The sequence below is a fragment of the Scyliorhinus canicula genome, chromosome 12 (genome assembly GCF_902713615.1).
Source record: "Scyliorhinus canicula chromosome 12, sScyCan1.1, whole genome shotgun sequence".
NCBI classification, from domain to species: domain Eukaryota; kingdom Metazoa; phylum Chordata; class Chondrichthyes; order Carcharhiniformes; family Scyliorhinidae; genus Scyliorhinus; species Scyliorhinus canicula.
The window spans coordinates 58,047,504-58,069,453 of NC_052157.1; the positions used below are offsets into that span (position 1 = coordinate 58,047,504).

The 21,950-nt window shown below is 48.0% G+C and overlaps 1 protein-coding gene across 1 annotated transcript in view; it reads right to left on the minus strand.

The window, feature by feature from the left end:
• Window positions 1–21,950, minus strand: part of LOC119974183 — a 56,336-nt gene that overhangs the window by 30,006 nt on the left and 4,380 nt on the right. The window contains exons 2-4 of the mRNA XM_038812890.1: window positions 14,429–14,500; window positions 8,194–8,247; window positions 5,022–5,042 (exon numbers count right to left, since the gene is read on the minus strand). Coding sequence (XP_038668818.1) covers window positions 5,022–5,042; window positions 8,194–8,247; window positions 14,429–14,500 — 147 coding nt within the window. The remainder of the gene's footprint in view (window positions 1–5,021; window positions 5,043–8,193; window positions 8,248–14,428; window positions 14,501–21,950) is intronic.

Below are 21,950 nucleotides of genomic sequence, written 5' to 3' on the forward strand. Positions count from 1 at the left end.
TAAAGAACTATTGCAAGGTCGACAACAAAAATATATATTACCCGAAGGCCTGAGACCCCGACAGGAAAGATGAATCGCTTGTGGCTCAGAAAATAAGTCGAAGATTGCTTTGGATCGAGGGAAGTGGCTTGTAATGTTACCAGCCCAAGGAATGCCAGAAATTTAGAATCCAGCAAAAGAGGACCAAGAAACTGGTAAAGAAAGGGAAAAGAGAATATGAATGCAGACCAGCGAGAAGCATAAAAAGGGTCTTCACGTTTGTGGAAAGGTAAAGATTAGGTGAGGTCGACTGTGGCAAGAATTTAGAATGGAGGACAGGGAAAATCACAGACAAACTAAACGGTTACTAAACGGTGCAACTGTCTTCCAGGAGGTAGAAAAAAATCTCCCAGAAATACTGAGGAATCGAGGGACCTGTGAAAATGAGGAACCGAACATATTTAGTGTTAGTACAGCGGCAGTACTGGGAAAGCGAATTGGATTGAAGGTTCATCAGTTCCTGGGGTGCAGGTGAGCCACATTCCAGAATGTTGGAGAAATAGTGGACACTTTGGTGGCTATCTTTCCAAAATTCTACACATTCTGGACAGGTTCCTGCGAACAGGCAGGTAAATGTAACCCCACTATTTGAGAACGGAGGGAGCGAGAGAAAGACAGACCTGTGAGACTGACGTCAGTAGGAGGGAAATGTTAGAATCTATTATAAAGGATGTAACAACTGGACACTCTGACAACTGGAAGGCTTTAGGAATATTGGATTCTAAATATTGGGCAATTTAAAGGTTAAAAGCCTGGGGTTAAAGCATGTTTGACTGCAGTGCTCATGTGTTTTTAAATAATTCTGTTTTGCCTGGGTATTTTTAGCAGCCAGAAAGTAAAATTGACAAAGGAGTGCAGATTTCAGTCTGGGTAAATAGACTGTGGTTTGACTAGGGAAGTCCCTGGGGGAATTAATGAGCTTTGCGCCCTGCAGAGCTAATTTGTTTTTCAGGAAGGGGAGATGAGATCATTGCTGGGTGGAGCCAGAGGAACGCAGGGAAACATTTTGAAAAGCTTTAGAACAGCAGTTTTTTGGGGCAAAGCTTTGGAGACAGGAGTTGAATTCTGACCTGCCTGATGCGGAGTCCACAATTCTCCCACAGTAAGATAGATTGCGAGCTGTATGTTTCTTTCCTCGTGGTTTAATGGGAAATTGAGTAGTAATGTTTAAGGGGTTATTGTAAACTGTTCTTTTCGGGCATGATGTTAAAAAAAATTATATTGTAGACATAATAAAGTTTTGTTTTAAAAATACCCAAAGCCTTATTTCTTTTTTGATAAGAAATTTAAAGTAGCCAATTCTTATTTTCCAATTAAGGGGGCAATTTAGCGTGGCCAATCCATATATCCTGCACATCTTTGGGTTGTGGGGATGAGATCCACACAGACATGGAGAATGTGCAAACCCCACACGGACAATGACCTGGGGCTGGGAGCGAACCCAGGTCCTCAGCATCGCGAGGAAGCAGTGCTAACCACTACGTGCACCACGATGCCAACCCAGCCCAATGCCTGAATGCAATTTGCTCCAGGAGTGAATTATTCTTTCTGCACAGTCTTACAAATAAACTAAAGTATCTGGGTTTTTGTCCAGTTTCCTAGCCACTGCTGGGGTCTGGTTTGGGATCGTAATAAAACTTAGAAATAATGGTAAAACTGGGCAGAGCCAACAAGGATCTATGGAAGGGAAATCACGTTTGACAAACTTGTTGGAGGTATTTGAGGCTATTACATGTAACCCAGATAAAGGGGAGCCAGTGGATGGGCTGTATTTGGATTTTCGGAAGGCTTTTGATGAGGTTCCAAGCAGGAGGTTAGCCAATAAAATTAAGGCACATGGATTTGGGGTTGCGGGGGTGGGGGGGGGGGGGGGGGGTGGGGGGTGGTATGGGTAGGGGTAGTAATATATTGGCATAGATCGAGAATTGTTTGACAGAGAATATGAATGAACAGCTTGGCAGGACATGACTTGTGGTGTGCACACTGGGTAAGTGCTTGGGGTGCAGCTATTCACAATCTATATCGATGATGTGGATGTGGAGACCCAATGTGAGATTTGCAAAGTTGCTGATGATGGAAAACTCAGGCAAAATGTGAGTTGGGAAGAGGATGCAAGGGGGATTCAAAGGTATTTATGGAAGGGACCAGACTAAGTGAGTGGACAAGAACATGGCAGATAGAATAACCATAGAATCCCTCCAGTGCAGAAGGGGGCCATTTGGCCCATCCAGTCTGCACTGATCCTCTGAAAGAGCACCCTGCCTAGGCCCACGCTACTGCCCTATCCCCGTAACCCCACCTAACCTGCACATCTTTGGACACCAAAGGGCAATTTAGCCTGGCCAATTCATCCAACATGCACATCTTTGGATTGCAAGAGGAAACTGGAAGAAATCCACGCAGACATGGGGAGAACTTGCAAACTCCACACAGATAGTCACCCAAGGTCAGAATCGAAACCAGGGCCCTGGCACTGTGAGGCAGCAGCATTAACCATTGTGCCACCGTGTCACCCAAGCAAGTGTGAATGAGTGTGAGGTTAGCAACATTGGCAGGAAAAACAGAAAGGCAGAGGTTTTTTCTGAAACAGTGAGAGGTGATGGTGAGCCGCCTTCTTGAACTACAGTCCGTGTGGTGTAGGTACAGCCACAGTGCAGTTAGGGATGGAGTCCCAGGATTTTGACCCAGCGTGAAAGGAACGGCTGATATAATTCAAAGTCTGGATGGTGAGCGGCTTTGGAGAGGAACCTCCAGGTGGTGGTGTTCCCAGATATCTGCGTCTCTCGTCCTTCTGGATGGAAGTGGCCAGGGGTTTGGAAGGTTCTGCCTAAGGAATCTTGGTGAGTTCCTGCAGTGTATCTTATAGATGGTACACACGGCTGTTACTGTGCATCGGTGATGGAAGGAGCGAATGTTTGTGGATGGGATGCCGATCAAGCGGGGCTGCCTTGTCCTGGAGGATACTGGCTCTGTATTGTCTAGAGTTTTGAAGAATGGAAGGTGATCACATTGAAACCTATAAAATCCTGACAGGGTAAATGTAAAAAGGATGTTTTGCACCGCCTTGCAATCTCAGAATAAGGGACTGGCCATTTAGGATTGATATGAGGAGGAATTTCTTCACTCAGACGGTGGTGAATGTTTGGAATTCTCTAGTCTGTGGAAGCTCAATCATTGAGCATGTTGAAGATATGAGGACACCAAGGGATATGAGCGTGTGGTAGAAAATGGCGTAGAGGTAGATGATCAACGGTGATCTGTTTGAATGGTGGAGCAGGCTCGATGGGCCGAATGGCCTGCACCTGCTCGGTGTTCCTCAGAAGGTTCCATGGAATTATCAAAATGATCTGAAATGCATAACCCATCAGCAGATTTCTCTGAAATCTCCTCTGCTCATTCACAACAACCAGGTGCATTTACATAGCATCAAAACTGCAGCTAAACCATCGCTGAGGAGTTTCCCTGGAGCGAATGATCAAATTATTAAAGGAGGAGAGAGCACGACAGAGAGAGAGATGGAGAGGCGGAGAAGTTTAGGAAGCGAATTCCAGAACTTAGGGCCCAAGGCAGCTGAAGACGTGGCCACCAATGGGGAGTGATGGGATGGGAATGGCGGATGCTCAAGAGGCCGGAATCGGAGGAGCGCAGTGATATCGGACGGTTGTAGGGGCTGGAGGAGGCTAGAGAGAAAGGGAGGGGTGTAGGGACTGGAGGAGATTAAAGAGATATGGAGGGTTGAAGGGCTTGAGGAGGCTACAGAGATAGGGAGGGATGTAGGGCTGGAGGAGGTTGCAGAGATAGGCAGGGTTGTTGGGGCTGGAGGAGGTTGCAGAGATAGGGAGGGTTGTCCGGGCTGGAGGAGGTTGCAGAGATAGGGAGGGTTGTCCGGGCTGGAGGAGGGTGCAGAGATAGGGAGGGTTATAGGGGTTGGAGGAGGCTACAGAGTTAGGGAGGGTTGTAGGGGCTGGAGGAGGTTGCAGAGATAGGGAGGGTTGTCGGGGTTGGGCGAGGTTACAGAGATAGGCAGGGTTGTCCGGGCTGGAGGAGGTTGCAGAGATAGGGAGGGTTGTAGGGGCTGGAGGAGGTTTCAGAGATAGGGAGGGTTGTTGGGGTTGGGCGAGGTTGCAGATATAGGGAGGGTTGTGGGGGTTGGAGGTGGTTGCAGTGATAAGGAGGGTTGTCGGGGCTGGAGGAGGTTTCAGAGATAGGGAGGGTTGTCGGGGTTGGGCGAGGTTACAGAGATAGGGAGGGATGTAGGGGCTGGAGGAAGTTGCAGAGATAGGGAGGGATGTAGGGGCTGGAGGAGGTTGCAGAGATAGGCAGGGTTGTCCGGGCTGGAGGAGGTTGCAGAGATAAGGAGGGTTGTCGGGGTTGGGCGAGGTTGCAGAGATAGGGAGGGTTGTCGGGATTGGGCGAGGTTGCAGAGATAGGGAGGGATGTAGGGTCTGGAGGAGGTTGCAGAGATAAGGAGGTTTGTCGGGGTTGGGCGAGGTTGCAGAGATAGGGAGGGATGTAGGGGCTGGAGGAGGTTGCAGAGATAAGGAGGGATGTAGGGGCTGGAGGAGGTTGCAGAGATAGGCAGGGTTGTCCGGGCTGGAGGAGGTTGCAGAGATAAGGAGGGTTGTCGGGGTTGGGCGAGGTTGCAGAGATAGGGAGGGTTGTCGGGGTTGGGCGAGGTTGCAGAGATAGGGAGGGTTGTGGGGGTTGGAGGTGGTTGCAGTGATAGGGGGATGTGGGGTGATTTGAAAATGAAGCTGATATTATTTAAATTGGAGGCATTGCTGGACAAGGGTCAATGAGTGACAGGGTTAAACAGGATTGGGTGAACGTTCGGACACATTGGGGGCAGTAGATTTTCAGACGAGTTCCACTGATCCCAATCCCAAATATTTGAACCGGATGTGTGACGCCATACACACCATATGAGTAAATGTAACTTTTCATTCAATGTTCTTACATTAGGGAAAAATATCCATACTTACGGCATTCTTGACTACAAACAGCTGGTGAGAAGGAATAAATGAAAAGAAGGTAGAGAGTTATTGACCAGAGACACACAAAAGGTTAATTTCCTTTCCCACACTCCCGGCTGGGCTGCATTTACAAGGCATGTGTGTTGGAGATATCCGGTTATCCAGTATTATCTCCAACTCACTCCTCACTGATTGCATTGGCCAAACTGAACATTAGAAAAGCTTTCGATGAGGAACATGCAACCGTATTCTCCATTCCTGAGACTAAGTGTTGACGCCAGGGCAGAATTAGTGTTCCACAACAGCAAAATTGGCATTGCAAAGGTCGGTGAATTGACTCGGGTGCCGTGCTAGTTTTGTTGTCATAGAACAACACCAAACTGCAGTGGTAATGTTGGGAATAGCCTTAAACAGGAAATCAGAGATGCATGTGATAAAGTAACATCTGTGATTATGGGTGACTTTAATCTGCATATAGATTGGTGACTCAAATCTGGTGGTCTATATACCACCCCGATGAATGCTTTGTTGCCAATGCAACTCCACCACCTTTTCTTCTCTATCTTCCTACCTAGAAACTAAACAGCCCTCAATGTTTTGTTCCTATCATTGGTCACCTTGCAGCCATGTCTCCATAATCCCAACTGTGTCATATCCCTTAACATCTATCTGCGCAACTAATTCATCCATTTTATTTTGAATGCTCCGTGCGTTCAGGTAGAAAACCTTAAGGCTAGTCTTTTTGACGTACCTTATCCTGTCCCTACTATTTTTTACAGTGTTATTATCTGATACAGGCCCTTGATTTCCCGGCCTATTACTTTTCTTGTTCTCCTTTCTGTCTTTTTCTTTTATTTTTGATTCCCCCCATTCTGAATTCTTACAAAGGTTCCCACCCCCGCCATATTAGTTTAAACCCTCCCTAACCGCTCCAGCAAGTAACCCTCCCCCCACCCCCCACAAGGGCATCAGTCCCGGTCCTGCCCAGGTATAACCCGTCCAGTTTGTACAGATCTCACCTTCCCAAGAACCAGTCTCAATGTCCCAGGAGTCTGAAACCATCCCCCTCACATCATCTCTTCAGCCACATCTTCATCCGATACGTCCTACTATTTCTATTCTGACTAGCATTTGGCACTGGTAGTAATCCTGACATCACTACCTTTTGAGGTCCAACTTCTCAATTTTCTTCCTATCTCCCTATATTCTGCTTTCAGGACCTCATCCCTTTTATTTATCTATGTTGTTGGTACCAATATGTACGACGACCACTTGCTGTTCACCCTCCCCCTCCAAAATGTCCTGTATCCGCTCCGAGACATCCTTGCCCCAAGTATCAGGGAGACAACATACATCCTGGAGTCTCGTTTGCAGCCACAAAAAAGCCTATCTATTCCCCTTACAATCAAATCCAGTATAACCATTGCATTTCCACACTTTTTAACTCCTCCCCCCTGCAGCAGAACCAACCATGATGCAATGGATTTGGCTGTTGCTGCTTTTCCGAGAGGTGATTTCCCTCAGTAGTATCCAAAATGGTGTATCTGTTTTGCAGAGTGGCCACAGGAGATTCTTACACTGCCTGCCTAGTCCTCTTACTCTGCCTGGTGGTCACCCATTACCTTCCTGTGGAGTCTGAGCCTGCGGCGTGACCACCTCTCTATACGTGCTACAGATGACACTCTCCGCCTCACAGATGCACCACAGTGCCCCCAGCCACAGCTCCAGTTCCAAAATGCTGGCTTCCAGGAGCTCCACCTGGAGATACTTCCTGTACACAAGCTGGCCCTGGGAACTGGGAATTCTGCCGACCTTCCACATGCAGCAAGAGGAGCAAACCAAGGCTTTGAGTTCTCCTGACGTGACCTACCCTTTTAGCTTCTTTCACGGCCTCAGAAAACCCCAAAGCTGCTTACAGCCAATTATTGTGAAATGTGGTCAGTGATGTAATGCAGAAAATGTGCCAGCCACTTTGTGAACAGCAGGATCACACAATCCGCAATGCAGTCATTATCAGACTTCTTTTTTAGTGATGTTAGTTAGGGGATATACTCCCCTATATATAGGGGATATGCCCATACTCCCTCTCCCACCCACCCCCCCGGCCCCCCCACCCTGCTATTCTTCCAAATAGTGGGTCCTGTGATATTTTAGGTTCATCAGTTAATACAGATAGGGCTGAACTTTCTCAGTACTGAACATCTGACAGTGCAACATTTCCTTAGCATTGACCCTCCGACAGTTCAGCACTCCCTTTCTACTGACCCTCTGACAGTGCTGTGCTCCCTGAGTACTGACCCTCTAACAATGCAGTGCTCTGTCAGTACTGACCGTCTGCAGTGCAGCGCTCCCTCTGTACTAACCCTGTGACAGTGCAGCACTCCCTCAGTACTGACCCTTTAACAATGCAGTGCTCCCTCAGTACTAACCCTCCGACAGTGCAGCACCCCCTCAGTACTGACCCTTTAACAATGCAGTGCTCCCTCAGTACTGACCCTCTAACAGTGCAGCACTCCCTCAGTGCTGACCCTCTGACAGTGCAGCGCTCCCTCAGTCCTGACCCTCTGACAGTGCAGCACTCCCTCAGTACTGGCCCTCTGACAATGCAGCACTCCCTCAGTACTGACCCTCTGACAGTGCAGCACTCCCTCATTACTGACCCTCTGACAGTGCAGCACTCCCTCAGTACTGGACCTCTGACAGTGCAGCACTCCCTCAGTACTGACCCTCTGACAGTGCAGCACTCCCTCATTACTGACCCTCTGGCAATGCAGCACTGCCTCAGTACTGACCCTCTGGCACTGCAGCACTCTGCCTCAGTACTGACCCTCCCAGAATGATGTGCTCCCACAGCACTGGCCTCTCCACAATGCAGCACTTACTGAGTACTTTACTAAGTAAAGCTGCATTGTTACATAATCACGGAAGTGCCGCTAATGGTAGCCATCTAAACAGAGCAGATAACCCGGCTTTGCCTCCCAGAGAGCATGGAGATAATTGACAGGCTAACCCTTTTCTCAGTGTTTGCTGGTTGTGTGAATAATATTGCCCCAGCATGTTGGGGGAACCATTGTGTATTTTGCAACGTCTGGTATTCATCCATACAGGGAAGTGCATTCAAATATATTAGATGGAGCGAGCAGTTGGTTTACCACTTCTTATCAATGAAATAGCGCCTGACCTGCTTTTAACTTGACTTGAAGAAACGCATGCACCATATCGAGCGGTTCGTAATCTGTCGACACAAAGAGAATCTTCACTTATTCAAATCCAATTCTCTCTTTCATTTTCTTCTGCAAAAAAAGAGAGGGCAGAAACAACCTCCTGGTTCAGCTAGTCTTCCCCATACATCAGCAACGTCTCTCTGCCTGGACCGTCCACCTTTACAATCATCACCAGACATGGCACTAAATACACCAGGTGCTTGGTATTGCTCCCTTCACTCACTCAACCCCATTCCTATATTCCCACTCCTCTCTCTCTGTCCCTTTCCTTTCCTCTCCCACCCACTTCCCTTTTGTTCCCTCTCCCCCCTCCTTCTGCTGCCTCCATTCCACACTCTCTCTCTCCACCCTCTCTCCCCTCTGCATTCCCTCTATCTCTCTTCTCTTCCATCATCCCTTTCTCTTACTTGTTCCACCTCTTCCCCATCATGCCTTTCTCGCTCCTTCCCTGTCCCCCCTCCACCATCCTTCTATCTCTCTCCCCCCCTGCTATCCCTCTATCTCTCACTTTCATCATCTCTCTCTCTCCTTCCCCCTTTCCCTCCTGTGTCTCTCTCCATCCTTCGCTTTTCCCTATGCTATCCCTCACTCTCTCTCCTTTCCCCTCTCCCCTCTGCCATCCCTCGATCACTCTCCCCACCTCCCTCCACCATCTGACTTTCTCTCCCTCCTTCCCTGTCTCTCCTTCAGTAACCCTCCCTCTCTCCTTTCAGGTTTAAAAAAAGGGTCGAGATGGAGGAACAAGGTCACAGTCTAAAGTTGTTGACCTGAATGTTGAGGGTGTTAGGCTACATTGATTGTATTGAAATTCACCGACTGACCACTTAGAGTCTCATTAGTGTATAAGTGAATGTTAGGTTCAGGTGACCCTTCAGACTGACTGGAGGAAGCTGGAGAGAGAGCTTGCTTGTGCATGATCTTACTGTTATTCATCTGTTGTTTTGGGCACAGTTTACCCACAGTTAATGTTTATAAATAATTTATGGCTTTTGCTACAAGTTTTCTTGTAATATAAATCAGGCCACCCGTCAAGAACATCACATGGTACCAGGGTTAGATGATATTAAACACTGAGAAAAAAACTATCACATCATCGGTGAAACCGGCCACGTGGTCCACAGAGATTTGAAGATTTTGCAGACTAAGCATTAACAACATGGGATCGTTGAAACCACCACTGAGTCTCAAATTTTATGTTGAAACAGCAATTTAGTCTGTTTCTTAATGCAGTAAATTCAGAAGATCAATCAGATTTGCCTCAGGTAGCAATGCTCCTAACAGCAGGAGGGTCTGAAGCAATTGGTTTAATACGTTTAAATTTGCAAACAATGAAGACAGTAAAAATTTAAACAAAGTAATTTGAAGATTTGATGCATATTGCACTCCAGAAAGAATGAAATTTATGAACGCTATGGGTTTAGATCACCTTTATCGGTGACAGGAGAGTCCATAGATCATTTTATCACTGATTTCAAGTTAAAAGCTAAAACCTATAATTTTCCTGCGGTGGAATCTTTCAAAATTCAGGACCAGGTTATGTTTGGTGTGAATGAAAATAAGTTGAGGGAACGGTTGCTAAGGGAATCGGAGATGTCTTTGGAACAAACAGCTAAGATTTATCAGGCTCACGAACTGGCAGCACAGCATTCTAAACTGTGTCTCCGTAATTACAGCGTCTTCTTGGAGGAAAGCACTCCAGTTGCCACCCTTTTTCCAAAAAGGTGGGAAACTTCTGAAAAACGGCGGGAAAATTCCTGTAGCTCCTCGCACACCAACAAGCAGGTTAAAGATTAGGACAAAATATTTCTGTGTAAAAGATGTGGGGCGGAATTTTCCATCTCGCCGCACCAGATTTCTGTGCAGCGTGCGCTGGGATTCTCCGTCTTGCCAGCCGGCCAATGGGATTTCCCATTGTGGGTAGCCCCACACCATTGGGAAATCCCCGGGCTGCCAGTTCAATGGAGAATCCCAACAGCGGCAAATACAACCCGTGGTCAAAGGCACAAATTAAGGCAGTGTTCAGCGTTTGGCAAGTTATTTTACAGATGTTAAAGAAACAAAAATCACTTTGCTCAGTATTGTTACTCTGAGCTCAACCCCCGATCAGTCAGCACAATGGATGATACAGTCTCCAGTGATGAAACATCATTGTTTGTTGGAATAATAACAGAGAAGAAGAATTTTTTGTAGACATCAAAGATTTAAAATAAATGCAGTTGATGAGGACAAATGGCTTCGACCACTAGAAGTGAATGATACAGTGGTCCAATTAAAGTTAGACACATGGCCAATTTAATCAGCATGGCTGATTTAAACAATCTAAAAATTCAGCCCGTTAAAAGAAATCACAAAATATCTCAGAGATAATAACGGTTCAAGCATTAAATATTATGGTGCTTGTGAACGGAGCATGGTGGTGAAGAACAGTTTATTCCGTCCCATTCTGTTTTGTTATCTGAGGGCTTGGATTCATTATTAGGTGAAGAATTTGGTCTCGTGCAGCTGGTACATAGCATCAACAAAGGATTGGATCAGCACTCCAACAAATCTGAGAACACTATCAGCAAATTCAGCGATGTGTTCACAGGTTTTAGTACACTACCATTCACCTACACAAAACAACTCAAAGAGGATGCAAAACCTGTGATACAGGCACCCAGAAGAGTACTTGCACCTCTTTGGGGTCGCCTCAAAAAGGAGCTGGACAAAATGACAAAATGAAAAGTAATCGGAAAGATAGAAGAATCTACCGACTGGGTAAACTCCATGGTTTAGAAAAAGAATGCCGATATTCACATATGCATGGATCCTAAAGACCTCAACAAGAATATCAAAAGAGAACATTACCAAATACCAAAAAGTGTGAGGAAATCACATCTGAGATGGCTGGTGCACAATTCTTTACAAAACTTGACGCATCTCAGGGTTTCTGGCAACTAAAGCTAGAGGAACAAAGTCCAAAATATTGCACTTTTAATACGCCATTTGGACAGTAATGTTTTCTAAGAATGCCATTCAGCATAATTTCAGCATCGGAAATTATTCACCGTGCCATGGAGCACATAATCAAAGACATCGAAGGTGCACTTGTGTATGTGGGTGATATCATCGTTTGGGGCTCAACCATAAATGAGCACAATACAAGGTTGCTTAAAGTTCTAACGAGCGTCAGGAGAAATGGGCTGAAGTTCAACAAACAAAAGTGCCAATTTGGAGTAAGTGAGGTCACATTCCCAGGTCACAAGCTCTCATCGCATGGTAATTCTCAGCATGCCGAAACCATACGACATGAAAGCCATCCTAACAGTGATGGGTATGATCAATTTTATAGGGAAATTCATTCAAAACCTGTCAGCAAAAACAACACAACTAAGTGATCTCCTGCACAAGCCAACGCATTCCACTTGGACTGAGCAACATGAGCAAGAGTTGAAGAAGCTCAAGTCTGCACTAATCACCACGCCAGTTCTCACATTTCTTGACCCATCCAAGCAGATTAAAGCGCCAACATAAACAGAGGCGTCCAAAGATGGAAGCAGTTCTTCTGCAACTTGAGCATGACGATTAGAAACCAGTTGCTTATGCTTCACGATCGATGATGACAACAGAGCAGAGGTACGCTCAAATCGAAAAAGAATGCCTGGGTTTAGTTGTAGACTTGGAGAAATTCCACAACTACGTGTATGGGCTTCCAACTTTCACAGTTGAGACAGATCATCGTCCTTTGGTTAATATCATCAAAAGAAATGTCAACCAGGTGTCTCCGTGCATTCAAAGGTTGATGATGAAGTTACAAAGCTATGACTTCAATCTCATCTACACGCCAGGCAAATATTTGTTCTTAGCAGGTGCATTATCGAGAGCGGCGATACAAAATATTAGTAGTGAAATTGCTGAAGATGTAGATCTGCATGTCAATCCTATTCCCACACTACTACCAGTATCAGATACGAAACTATGTGAGATCCAAGAAGAGACCAGGAAGGATCAAACTCTTCAAGAGGTGATGAGGAACATCAACTCAAACTGGCCCAGAGGTCAATGTTTGGAGTTTTACAATATATGATCTGAAATCAGTATCATTAACGGAATGGTACTTTGTTTGAACTCTATGGTTATACCTCACTCTCTTCTCAAGAATGTACAAAAGAGGATACATGGAGGACATCTTGGGATTGAAAAATGTCAATGGAGACCTTGTGGCTGTTTACCAGCCAGGTATAAACCAGGGTATTGACAGGATGTTCAGTTGTTGTGACACATGCCAGATGTATCTTTGCAAGCAAACAAGAAAACCTATGCAAATATCTGATCTACCTACTGCACCACAGCAGAAAGTAGCTATAAATCTCTTTCACCTACGAGGGAAAGATTATTTAATTGTCACAGACTATTTTTCAAACTATCCCACAATGGATCTACTGTCAAGCATAACGACAAGCAGTGTATACTGCATACCAAGTCAATTTTTGCTGGACACGGAATTCTGCAAGTTGTTGTGAGTGACAACGGTCCTTGTTTTAGCTTGAAAGAGTGGCAACACTTCGCAGTCATGTATGATTTCAATCATGGCATGTCAAATGTCAAAGAATGTCATGGAGAACATTGAATCTACAAATTCTGAGCAGCAAGGTCAAACTTTGAGAAAATCAATCAGAAGCAGAAGAAAACCTTATCGGATCAATTTGTAGATTTGGACTATTTGAACAAACTATGCTTGCTGTTGTTAAATCAGTTTTAAAATAAAAAAAAAAAAAATTTTGTTGGACTCACAGGCTGATATCACATGTAAATATACTGATGATAATGTATTAATTTCTTCCTTCAAATGAAAGGAGATGCAGTGATATCATGGTGGTGTTGTAATTCACCGAATGACCACTCGGAGTCTCATTAGTATATGAGTGAATGTTAGAGTCAGGTGATCCGTCAGACTTGCTGGAGGGAGCTGGAGAGAGATTGCTTGTGCATGATCATATGTTATTCACCTGCTGTTTTGTGAATATTTACCCACAGTTAATGTTTATAAATCATTTACAGCTTTAGCTACAAGTCTTCTTGTAATATAAATCAGGCCATCCGACAAGAACGTTACACTGAGGACTGCAATGTTCCCAATCGGAAGACAAGGTGCTGCTCCCCCAGCTCCCATTGGGCATCGCTGGAGCATTGCAGCAGGCCAAGAATGGACACGTGGGCATGGGAGCAAGGTTCTCAGTTAGAATGGCAAATGACAGGAAGGTCAGGGTGACTCTTGCGGACGGGGGTGGGGGGGGGGGAGATATTCTGCTGAGCGGCCGCCTAGTCTGTGTTCAGTCGCATCAATGTGGAGGGGACGCCATTGGGAGCAACAAATTCAGTACAGCAACTTGGTGAAGGTGCAGGTGAAATTTTGTTTAACCTGTAAGGAGTGTTTGGGCCTTGGATGTTGAGGGGATGGGAAGTAAAGGGGCAAGTGTTGCAGCTTCTACGATTGCCAGGGAAGAAGGGGTGAAGAGTTTTTAAAAAGTAAATTTAGAGTACCCAATTCTATTTTTTCAATTAAGGGGAAATTTAGTGTGGCCAATCCATCTACCCTGGACATCGTTTTAGGTTGTGAGGGGTGAGACCCGCACAGACGTGAGGAGAATGTGCAAACTCCACATGGACAATGATCCATGGCCACTATGAACCCGGGTCCTCAGCGCCGTGAGGCAGCAGTGCTAATTACTGCACCCTCAGGCCTCCTAGGGATGAAGAGTTGGGTGTAATTCAGGAGTGGATCAGGGTGTGATGGAGAGAGCGGTCCCCGCGTAATGCTGATGGGGTGTGGGGGAAGGGCTGAGGGGAAGATGTGTTTGTGCTGGCAGCACGCTGCGATCGGCAGAAGTTGTCCAAGGATAGTTGAGGAAGAACATTTTTCCACCCGGGGATGCTGGGAGATCTGGAACTCGCTGTTGCAATGTGTGGCAAAGACAGAAACCCTCATCACGTTTTTAAAAAAAATCTGGTTACGCGCTTTAGGTTTTGCAAACGACAGGGCTGAGGGCCAAATGGGATGATACACTGGATAACTGTTCAGCTGGCACGGAGGCTGAATGCCCTCCTCTGTGCTGTAAAGCTTCCCCCATGTTAAGTCACTGAGCCGAGTAAAACCCCTGAACTTCTAGGACCGGTAGTCGCAGGTGCTTCACCTCCCGGAGAGCTACTTACCCAAGATGAACATGAATGGATAGATCAGGTCCATCAGTTTGAGGAAGTTTTGGATCATCCCATCAGTGTACACTAGAACAAGGTGGGGGGGGGGGGGGGGGGGGGGAGGGGGGGGGAATAGTGGGGGGAGAAAAAAGAGAAAGGACAATGTCAGCTCTATGTGGGATGGCATAATCAAGATAATGCTGGAATACGGACCATACCCAAACAGCTCATGTTAGCAAAACCCCTTGACCTCTTACGTTCAATGTGATTCCTCGCTTTGCTCAGCACTTACCGACCAACGCCAAGTGTGCTCATAGTCACACTCACATTAAGTTCCAGATTATTGATCGGGCGGACAATGTGCTGGACCTCCAAGGAACTAGAGATATTCATCTGCAGGAAAGAGGGACATGTCCAAGCATTCCACCCTTTCTTGAATTAAAGAAAAACCTATGCAACAGTTCCCTGGGTGCATTGTCCATGGTAGCATCTCCAACAATCCTGTCATTTATTACAAGAGGGTTTGAGTCCAAGATTATAGATACCTTACTGCAATGTGAGACCACACCTGGGAACACTGTGTACAGTTTTGGTCTCCTTCCCAAAGGAAAGATATACTGGCCATCAAGGTAGTGCAGTAACGGCTTACCGGACTGATTTCTGGGACAGAGGGACTGTCCTTTGAGGAAAGATAGGGCTTTTACTCTCTGGATTTTAGAATAATGAGTGGCGCTATCAGTCAAATGTACAAAGTCCTTACGGGGTGTGACAGGGTATATTTGGATGGGAGAACTGGGGGTCACAGTCTCAGGATAAGGAACAGGTAATTGAGGGCTGAGATGAGGGAGAATTTTTTCACTGAGAGGGTGGTTAATCTCTGGAATTCCCCACCCCAGTAAGGGGCTCCAGAGGGTCAGTCATTGAATATATTCGAGACTGAGAGTGGTGGGTTTCCACAAATTAAAAGCATCAAGGGATATAGGGGCAGTGCAGAAAAATGGCGTTGAAGTAGAAGATCAGACATGATCTCCTTGATTAGAGGAATGGCCTCCGCCTGCTTATATTTCTTATGTTCCCATGTCCTCAGTCAGAGTCAACTCATCAACCAACCAACCTGGAATACTGAGAACAGTTCTGGTCCCCTTATCTGATGAACGATACACTGGCATTGGAGGCAGTCCAAAGAAGGTCCACTAGGTTGCTCACAGGTAGGGGAGGATTTTTTAAATGAGGTTATGTTGAATAGGTTGGGTCTGTGCTTGTTGGAGTTTAGAAGAACGAGGCAACCTCATTGAAACATTTGGGATTGTCAGGGGGCCTGAAAGGGTAGATGCTGAGAGGATGTTTCCCCTTGTGAAAGAGTCTCAGACCAGCTCATTATCTCAGAGTAAGGGGGACACCACATTTAAGACAGAGATGAGGAGGAATCTCTTCTCTTGTGGGTTACGGAATCTGTGGAATCTTTTACCGCAGAGACTGGGTTGTTAAGCATGTTCAAGGCTGAGAAAGGCAGATTTTTAATAAGTGAGGGAATTAAGGGTGATTGGAATAAGTTGGCAATTTTGGAGTTGAGGGTTATCACATCAGATTGTTGAATGGCAGAGCAGACAGGATGGGCCGGATGGTCGACTTCTGCTCCCACGTCTCACGGTCTTTCCTCATTCAGTATAAACTTTTGCCCCCTTTGAAATTTGGCATTCTTGTATCTGTCCTGATGTATGCAATATCAAAAGCTTTAACAGTAAGCCCCCTATTTTGCCAGTGTTCCAGTTCTGCAATATCAAATGGCTATTTCAAGAATCCAGATGTGAAACATTTGGTCCCCTCCCTTCCAATTTCCTCTCTCCCTTTTGGAGTTCTGTCTCTGGCCAGCGGGTGGCTCCACACACTCAGGGACTGTCCTGTGTCAATGTATCAGCAAGTGCAGCTTTGGCGATTACAATGTTAAGCTAGGTACCTCATTGAAGACAGGTATTGGCACAATTGAAGGGGCAGATGGGGCTTCGGTATAATGTCTCATTAAAACATGTCATCTCCGACAGTGCAGCAATCCCTCAATACTGATCCTCCAATAGCGCAGCACTCCCTCAGTACTGACTCTCCAACAGCACAACACTCCCTCAGTACTGACCCTCCAGCAGCGCAGCACTCCCACAATACTGACCTAATAAGAGACCCTCACTCCCTCAGTACTGATCCTCTGACAATGCAGCACTCCCTCAGTACTGATCCGATGACAGTGCAGCACTCCCTCAGTACTGACTGACAGTGCAGCACTCCCTCTATACTGACCCTCTGACAATGCAGCACTCCCTCAGTACTGACCCTCTGACAGAGCAGCACTCCCTCAGTACTGACCCTCTGACAGTGCAGCGCTCCCTCAGTACTGACCCTCTGACAGTGCAGGACTCCCTCAGTACTGACCCGATGACAGTGCAGCACTCTCTCAATGGCCCTCTGACAGAGCAGGACTGCCTCAGTACTGACCCTCTGACAGTGCAGCACTCCCTCAGTACTGACCCTCTGACAGTGCAGCACTCCCTCAGTACTGACCCTCTGACAGTGCAGCACTCCCTCAGTACTGACCCTCTGACAGTGCAGCACTCCCTCAGTACTGACCCTCTGACAGTGCAGCGCTCCCTCAGTACTGACCCTCTGACAGTGCAGCACTCCCTCAGTACTGACCCGATGACAGTGCAGCACTCTCTCAATGGCCCTCTGACAGAGCAGGACTGCCTCAGTACTGACCCTCTGACAGTGCAGCACTCCCTCAGTACTGACCCTCTGACAGTGCAGCACTCCCTCAGTACTGACCCTCCAATAGTGCAGCACTCCCTCAGTACTGACCCTGTGACAGTGCAACACTCCCTCAGTACTGACCCTCTGACAGTGCAGCACTCCCTCAGTACTGACCCTCTGACAGTGCAGCACTCCCTCAGTACTGACCCTCTGACAGTGCAGCACTCCCTCAGTACTGACCCTCTGACAGTGCAACACTACCTCAGTACTGACCCTCCGACAGTGCAGCAATTCCTCAGTACTCACCCTCCGACAGTACAACACTCCCTCGGTACTAACCATCCGACAGTACAGCACTCCCTCAGTACTGACCCTCTGACAGAGCAGCACTCCCTCAGTACTGACCCTCTGGCAGTGCAGTAAAACCCTCAGTACTAACTCTCGGACTGTGCAGCAAATCCTAAGAACTGACCCTCCAACGGCACAACACTCCCTCAGTACTGACCCTCCGACAGTGCAACACTCCCTCAGCACTGACCCTCCGACAGTGCAAAACTCCTTCAGTACTGACCATCTGAAAGTCTGAATGTGCAGCAATCCCTCAGTACTGACCCTCTGACAGGGCGGCACTCCCTCAGTACTGACCATCTGATAGTACAGCGCTCCCTCAGCACTGACCCTCCGACAGTGCAAAACACGCTCAGTACTGACTCTCTGAAAGACTGAAAGTGCAGCAATCCCTCAGTACTGACTCTCCAATAGTGCAGCACTCCCTCAGTACTGACCCTCTGACAGTGCAGCACTCCCTCAGTACTGACCCTCTGACAGTGCAGCACTCCCTCAGTACTGACCCTCTGACAGTGCAACACTCCCTCAGTACTGACCCTCCAGCAGCGCAGCACTCCCACAATACTGACCTACTAAGAGACCGTCACTCCCTCAGTATTGACCCTCTGACAGTGCAACACTCCCTCAGTACTGACCCTCTGACAGTGCAGCACTCCCTCAGTACTGACCCTCTGACAGTGCAGCACTCCCTCAGTACTGACCCTCTGACAGTGCAGCACTCCCTCAGTACTGACCCTCTGACAGTGCAACACTACCTCAGTACTGACCCTCCGACAGTGCAGCAATTCCTCAGTACTCACCCTCCGACAGTACAACACTCCCTCGGTACTAACCATCCGACAGTACAGCACTCCCTCAGTACTGACCCTCTGGCAGTGCAGCAAACCCTCAGTACTGACTCTCGGACTGTGCAGCAAATCCTAAGAACTGACCCTCCAACGGCACAACACTCCCTCAGTACTGACCGTCCGACAGTGCAGTGCTCCCTCAGTACTGACCCTCTGACAGTGCAGCGCTCCCTCAGTACTGACCCTCTGACAGTGCGGCGCTCCCTCAGTACTGACCCTCTGACAGTGCAGCACTCCCTCAGTACTGACCCTCTGACAGAGCAGCACTCCCTCAGTACTGACCCTCTGACAGGGCGGCACTCCCTCAGTACTGACCCTCTGACAGTACAGCGCTCCCTCAGCACTGACCCTCCGACAGTGCAAAACACGCTCAGTACTGACTCTCTGAAAGACTGAAAGCGCAGCAATCCCTCAGTACTGACCCTCCAATAGTGCAGCACTCCCTCAGTACTGACCCTCTGACAGTGCAACACTCCCTCAGTACTGACCCTCCAGCAGCGCAGCACTCCCACAATACTGACCTACTAAGAGACCCTCACTCCCTCAGTATTGACCCTCTGACAGTCAAAAAATCCCTCAATACTGACCCTCCGACAGTGCAAATTTCCCTCAGTACTGATCCTCTGACAGTGCAGCACTCCCTCAGTACTGACCCTCTGACATTGCAGCACCTCCTCAGTACTGACCTTCTGACAGTGCAGAACTCCCTTTGTACTGACCCTCTGACAGTGCAGCAATAGCTCAGTACCGACCCTCGGACTGTGCAGCAATCCCTCAGTACTGACTGTGGTAGTATGGCGAGAGAGGGTGAGTACTGAGAGATTTTTTCACTGTCAGAGGGTCAATACTGTGGGAGTGTGGCTTTCTTAGTAGGTCAGTATTGTGGGAGTGGTTCGCTGTTGCAGGGTCAGTTCTGAGGGATTGCTGCACTATCAGTGGAAAACTCCCTCAGTACTGATCCTCTGACAGTGCAGCACTCTCTCTGTACAGAGCTTCTGACAGTGCAGCACTCCCTCAGTACTGACCCACTGACAGTGCAGCACTCCCTCAGTGATCCTCTGACAGTGCAGCACTCCCTCAGTACTGACCCTCTGACAGTGCAGCACTCCCTCAGTACTGACCCTCTGACAGTGCAGCACTCCCTCAGTACTGACCCGATGACAGTGCAGCAAATCCTCAGTACTGACCCTCCTTCAGCACAACAATCCCTCAGTACTCATCCTCCAACAGTGCAACACTACCTACGTACTGACCCTCTGATAGTGCAGCACTACCTCAGTACTGGCCCTCTGACAGTGCAGCACCCACTCAGTACTGACCCTCTGACAGTGCAGCAACCCCTCAGTACTGAACCTCAGACTGTGCAGCAAACCCTCAGTACTGACCCTCCAACAGTGCAGCAAATCCTCAGAACTGACCCTCCAACAGCACAACGCTCCCTCGGTACTGACCCTCAGACAGTGCAGCAATCCCTCAGCACTAACCCTCCAACAGTGCAGCAAATCCTCAGTACTGACCCTCCAATAGTGCAGCACTCCCTCAGTACTGAGCCTCGGACAGTGCTGCACTCCCTCAGTACTGACCCTCAGACTGCAGCAATCCCTCAGTACTGACCCTCCAACAGTGCAGCAAATCCTCAGTACTGACCCTCCAACAGCACAACACGCCCTGAATACTGACCCTCCGACACTGCAGCAGTCTCTCAATACTGATCCTTGACAGTGCAGCACTCACTCAGTACTGACCCTATGACAGTGCAGCTCTCCCTCAGTAGTGAGCTTCTGACAGTGCAGCACTCCATCAGTACTGACTCTCTGACATTGCAGCACTTCCTCAGTACTGACCCTCTGACAGTGCAGCACTCCCTTTGTACTGACCCTCTGACAGTGCAGCAATCGCTCAGTACCGACCCTCGGACAGTGCAGCACTCCCTCAGTACTGACCGTCTGACAGTGCAACACTGTCTCAGTACTGACCCTCAGACTGTGCAGCAATCCCTCAGTACTGACTGGTAGTATGGCGAGAGAGGGTGAGTACTGAGAGAGTGTTGCACTGTCAGAGGGTCAATACTGAGGAAGTGAGGCATTCTTAGTAGGTCAGTATTGTGGGAGTGCTGCGCTGTTGGAGGCTCAGTACTGAGGGATTGCTGCACTATCAGTGGAAAACTCCCTCAGTACTGATCCTCTGACAGTGCAGCACTCTCTCAGTACTGAGTTTCTGACAGTGCTGCACTCCCTCAGTACCGTCCCTCTGACAGTGCAGCACTCCCTCAGTACTGACCCTCTGACATTGCAGCACTCCCTCAGCGCCAATCCTGTGACCGTGCAGCACTCCCTCAGTATTGACCCTCCGACAGTGTAACACTCTCTCAGTACTGACCCTCTGACAGTGCAACACTGTCTCAGGGCTGACCCTCTGACACTGCAACACTCCCTCAGAACTGACCCTCAGACTGCAGCAATCCCTCAGTACTGACTCTCCAACAGTGCAGCAATCCCTCAGTACTGACTGTCATAATATACATCCAAGTATATGATGGTAGGCAGACAGGCAGTGATTGACACACAGGATGACCAGTGAACACACAGAACGCAGCAGCCAATCACCAGACAGGACACAACCACTATAAAGCCAGAGGGCACTACTTTCCCGCTCTCTGGGGATCCAGCCTCTGAGACGGTCAGAGCTCGTGAGCAGCAACACGAACATCCACCATGTGCTGGCAGGATAGTCTAGTCAGGTTAGCCTCAGGTCTCCAATCAAGTCAGCGTAGTGTCAACCCAGAGTTAAAGCATGTAATATAGTTAAGTGTTCAATACAATCGAGTTGTATTTCTTCAAGTGTTGGAAGCCTGTCTCTCTCACCACTTCAGTAAACGCAGTCCTTGCAGACCCAGCTTACCCAACACATCACATTCTACATTGGCTCATGGACCACTACTGGCGGCCGTGCTTTCAGCTGCCTAGACCCGAAGCTCTGGAATTCACTCCCTCATTTCACATCCACTCAGAACGGAATCGAACTCTGAGTCACATCAGGATATCTTCTGGACGAGTGAACAAACGCTCGGTTAATGAGGCAGGTTTTAACGTAGGTCTGAAACGTTGTGAGAGGGTTGGAGTTTGTGTGTCTGTTTCTGCATGCACAACAACATCACTGACCGACTAAGAGTGCCTCACTCCCTCAGGACTGACCCTCCGACAGTGCAGCACTCCCTCAGTACCGGCCCTCCGACAGTGCAGCACTCCCTCAGTACCGGCCCTCTGACAGTGCAGCAATCCCTCAGCACTGATCCACTGACAGTGCAGCACTCCCTCAGTACTGACCCTCTGACAGTGCACCACTCCCCCAGTACTGACCCACTGACAGTGCAGCTCTCCCTCAGTGCTGACCCTCTGACAGTGCAGCACTCCCTCAGTACTGACCCTCTGACAGTGCAGCACTCCCACAGTACTGACCTTCCGACAGTGCAGCAATCCCTCAGTACTGACACTCTGACACTCTACACTACCTCAGTGCTGACACTCCTACAGCACAACAATCCCTCAGTACTCACACTCCGACAGTGCAACACTCCCTATGTACTGACTCTCTGACAGTGC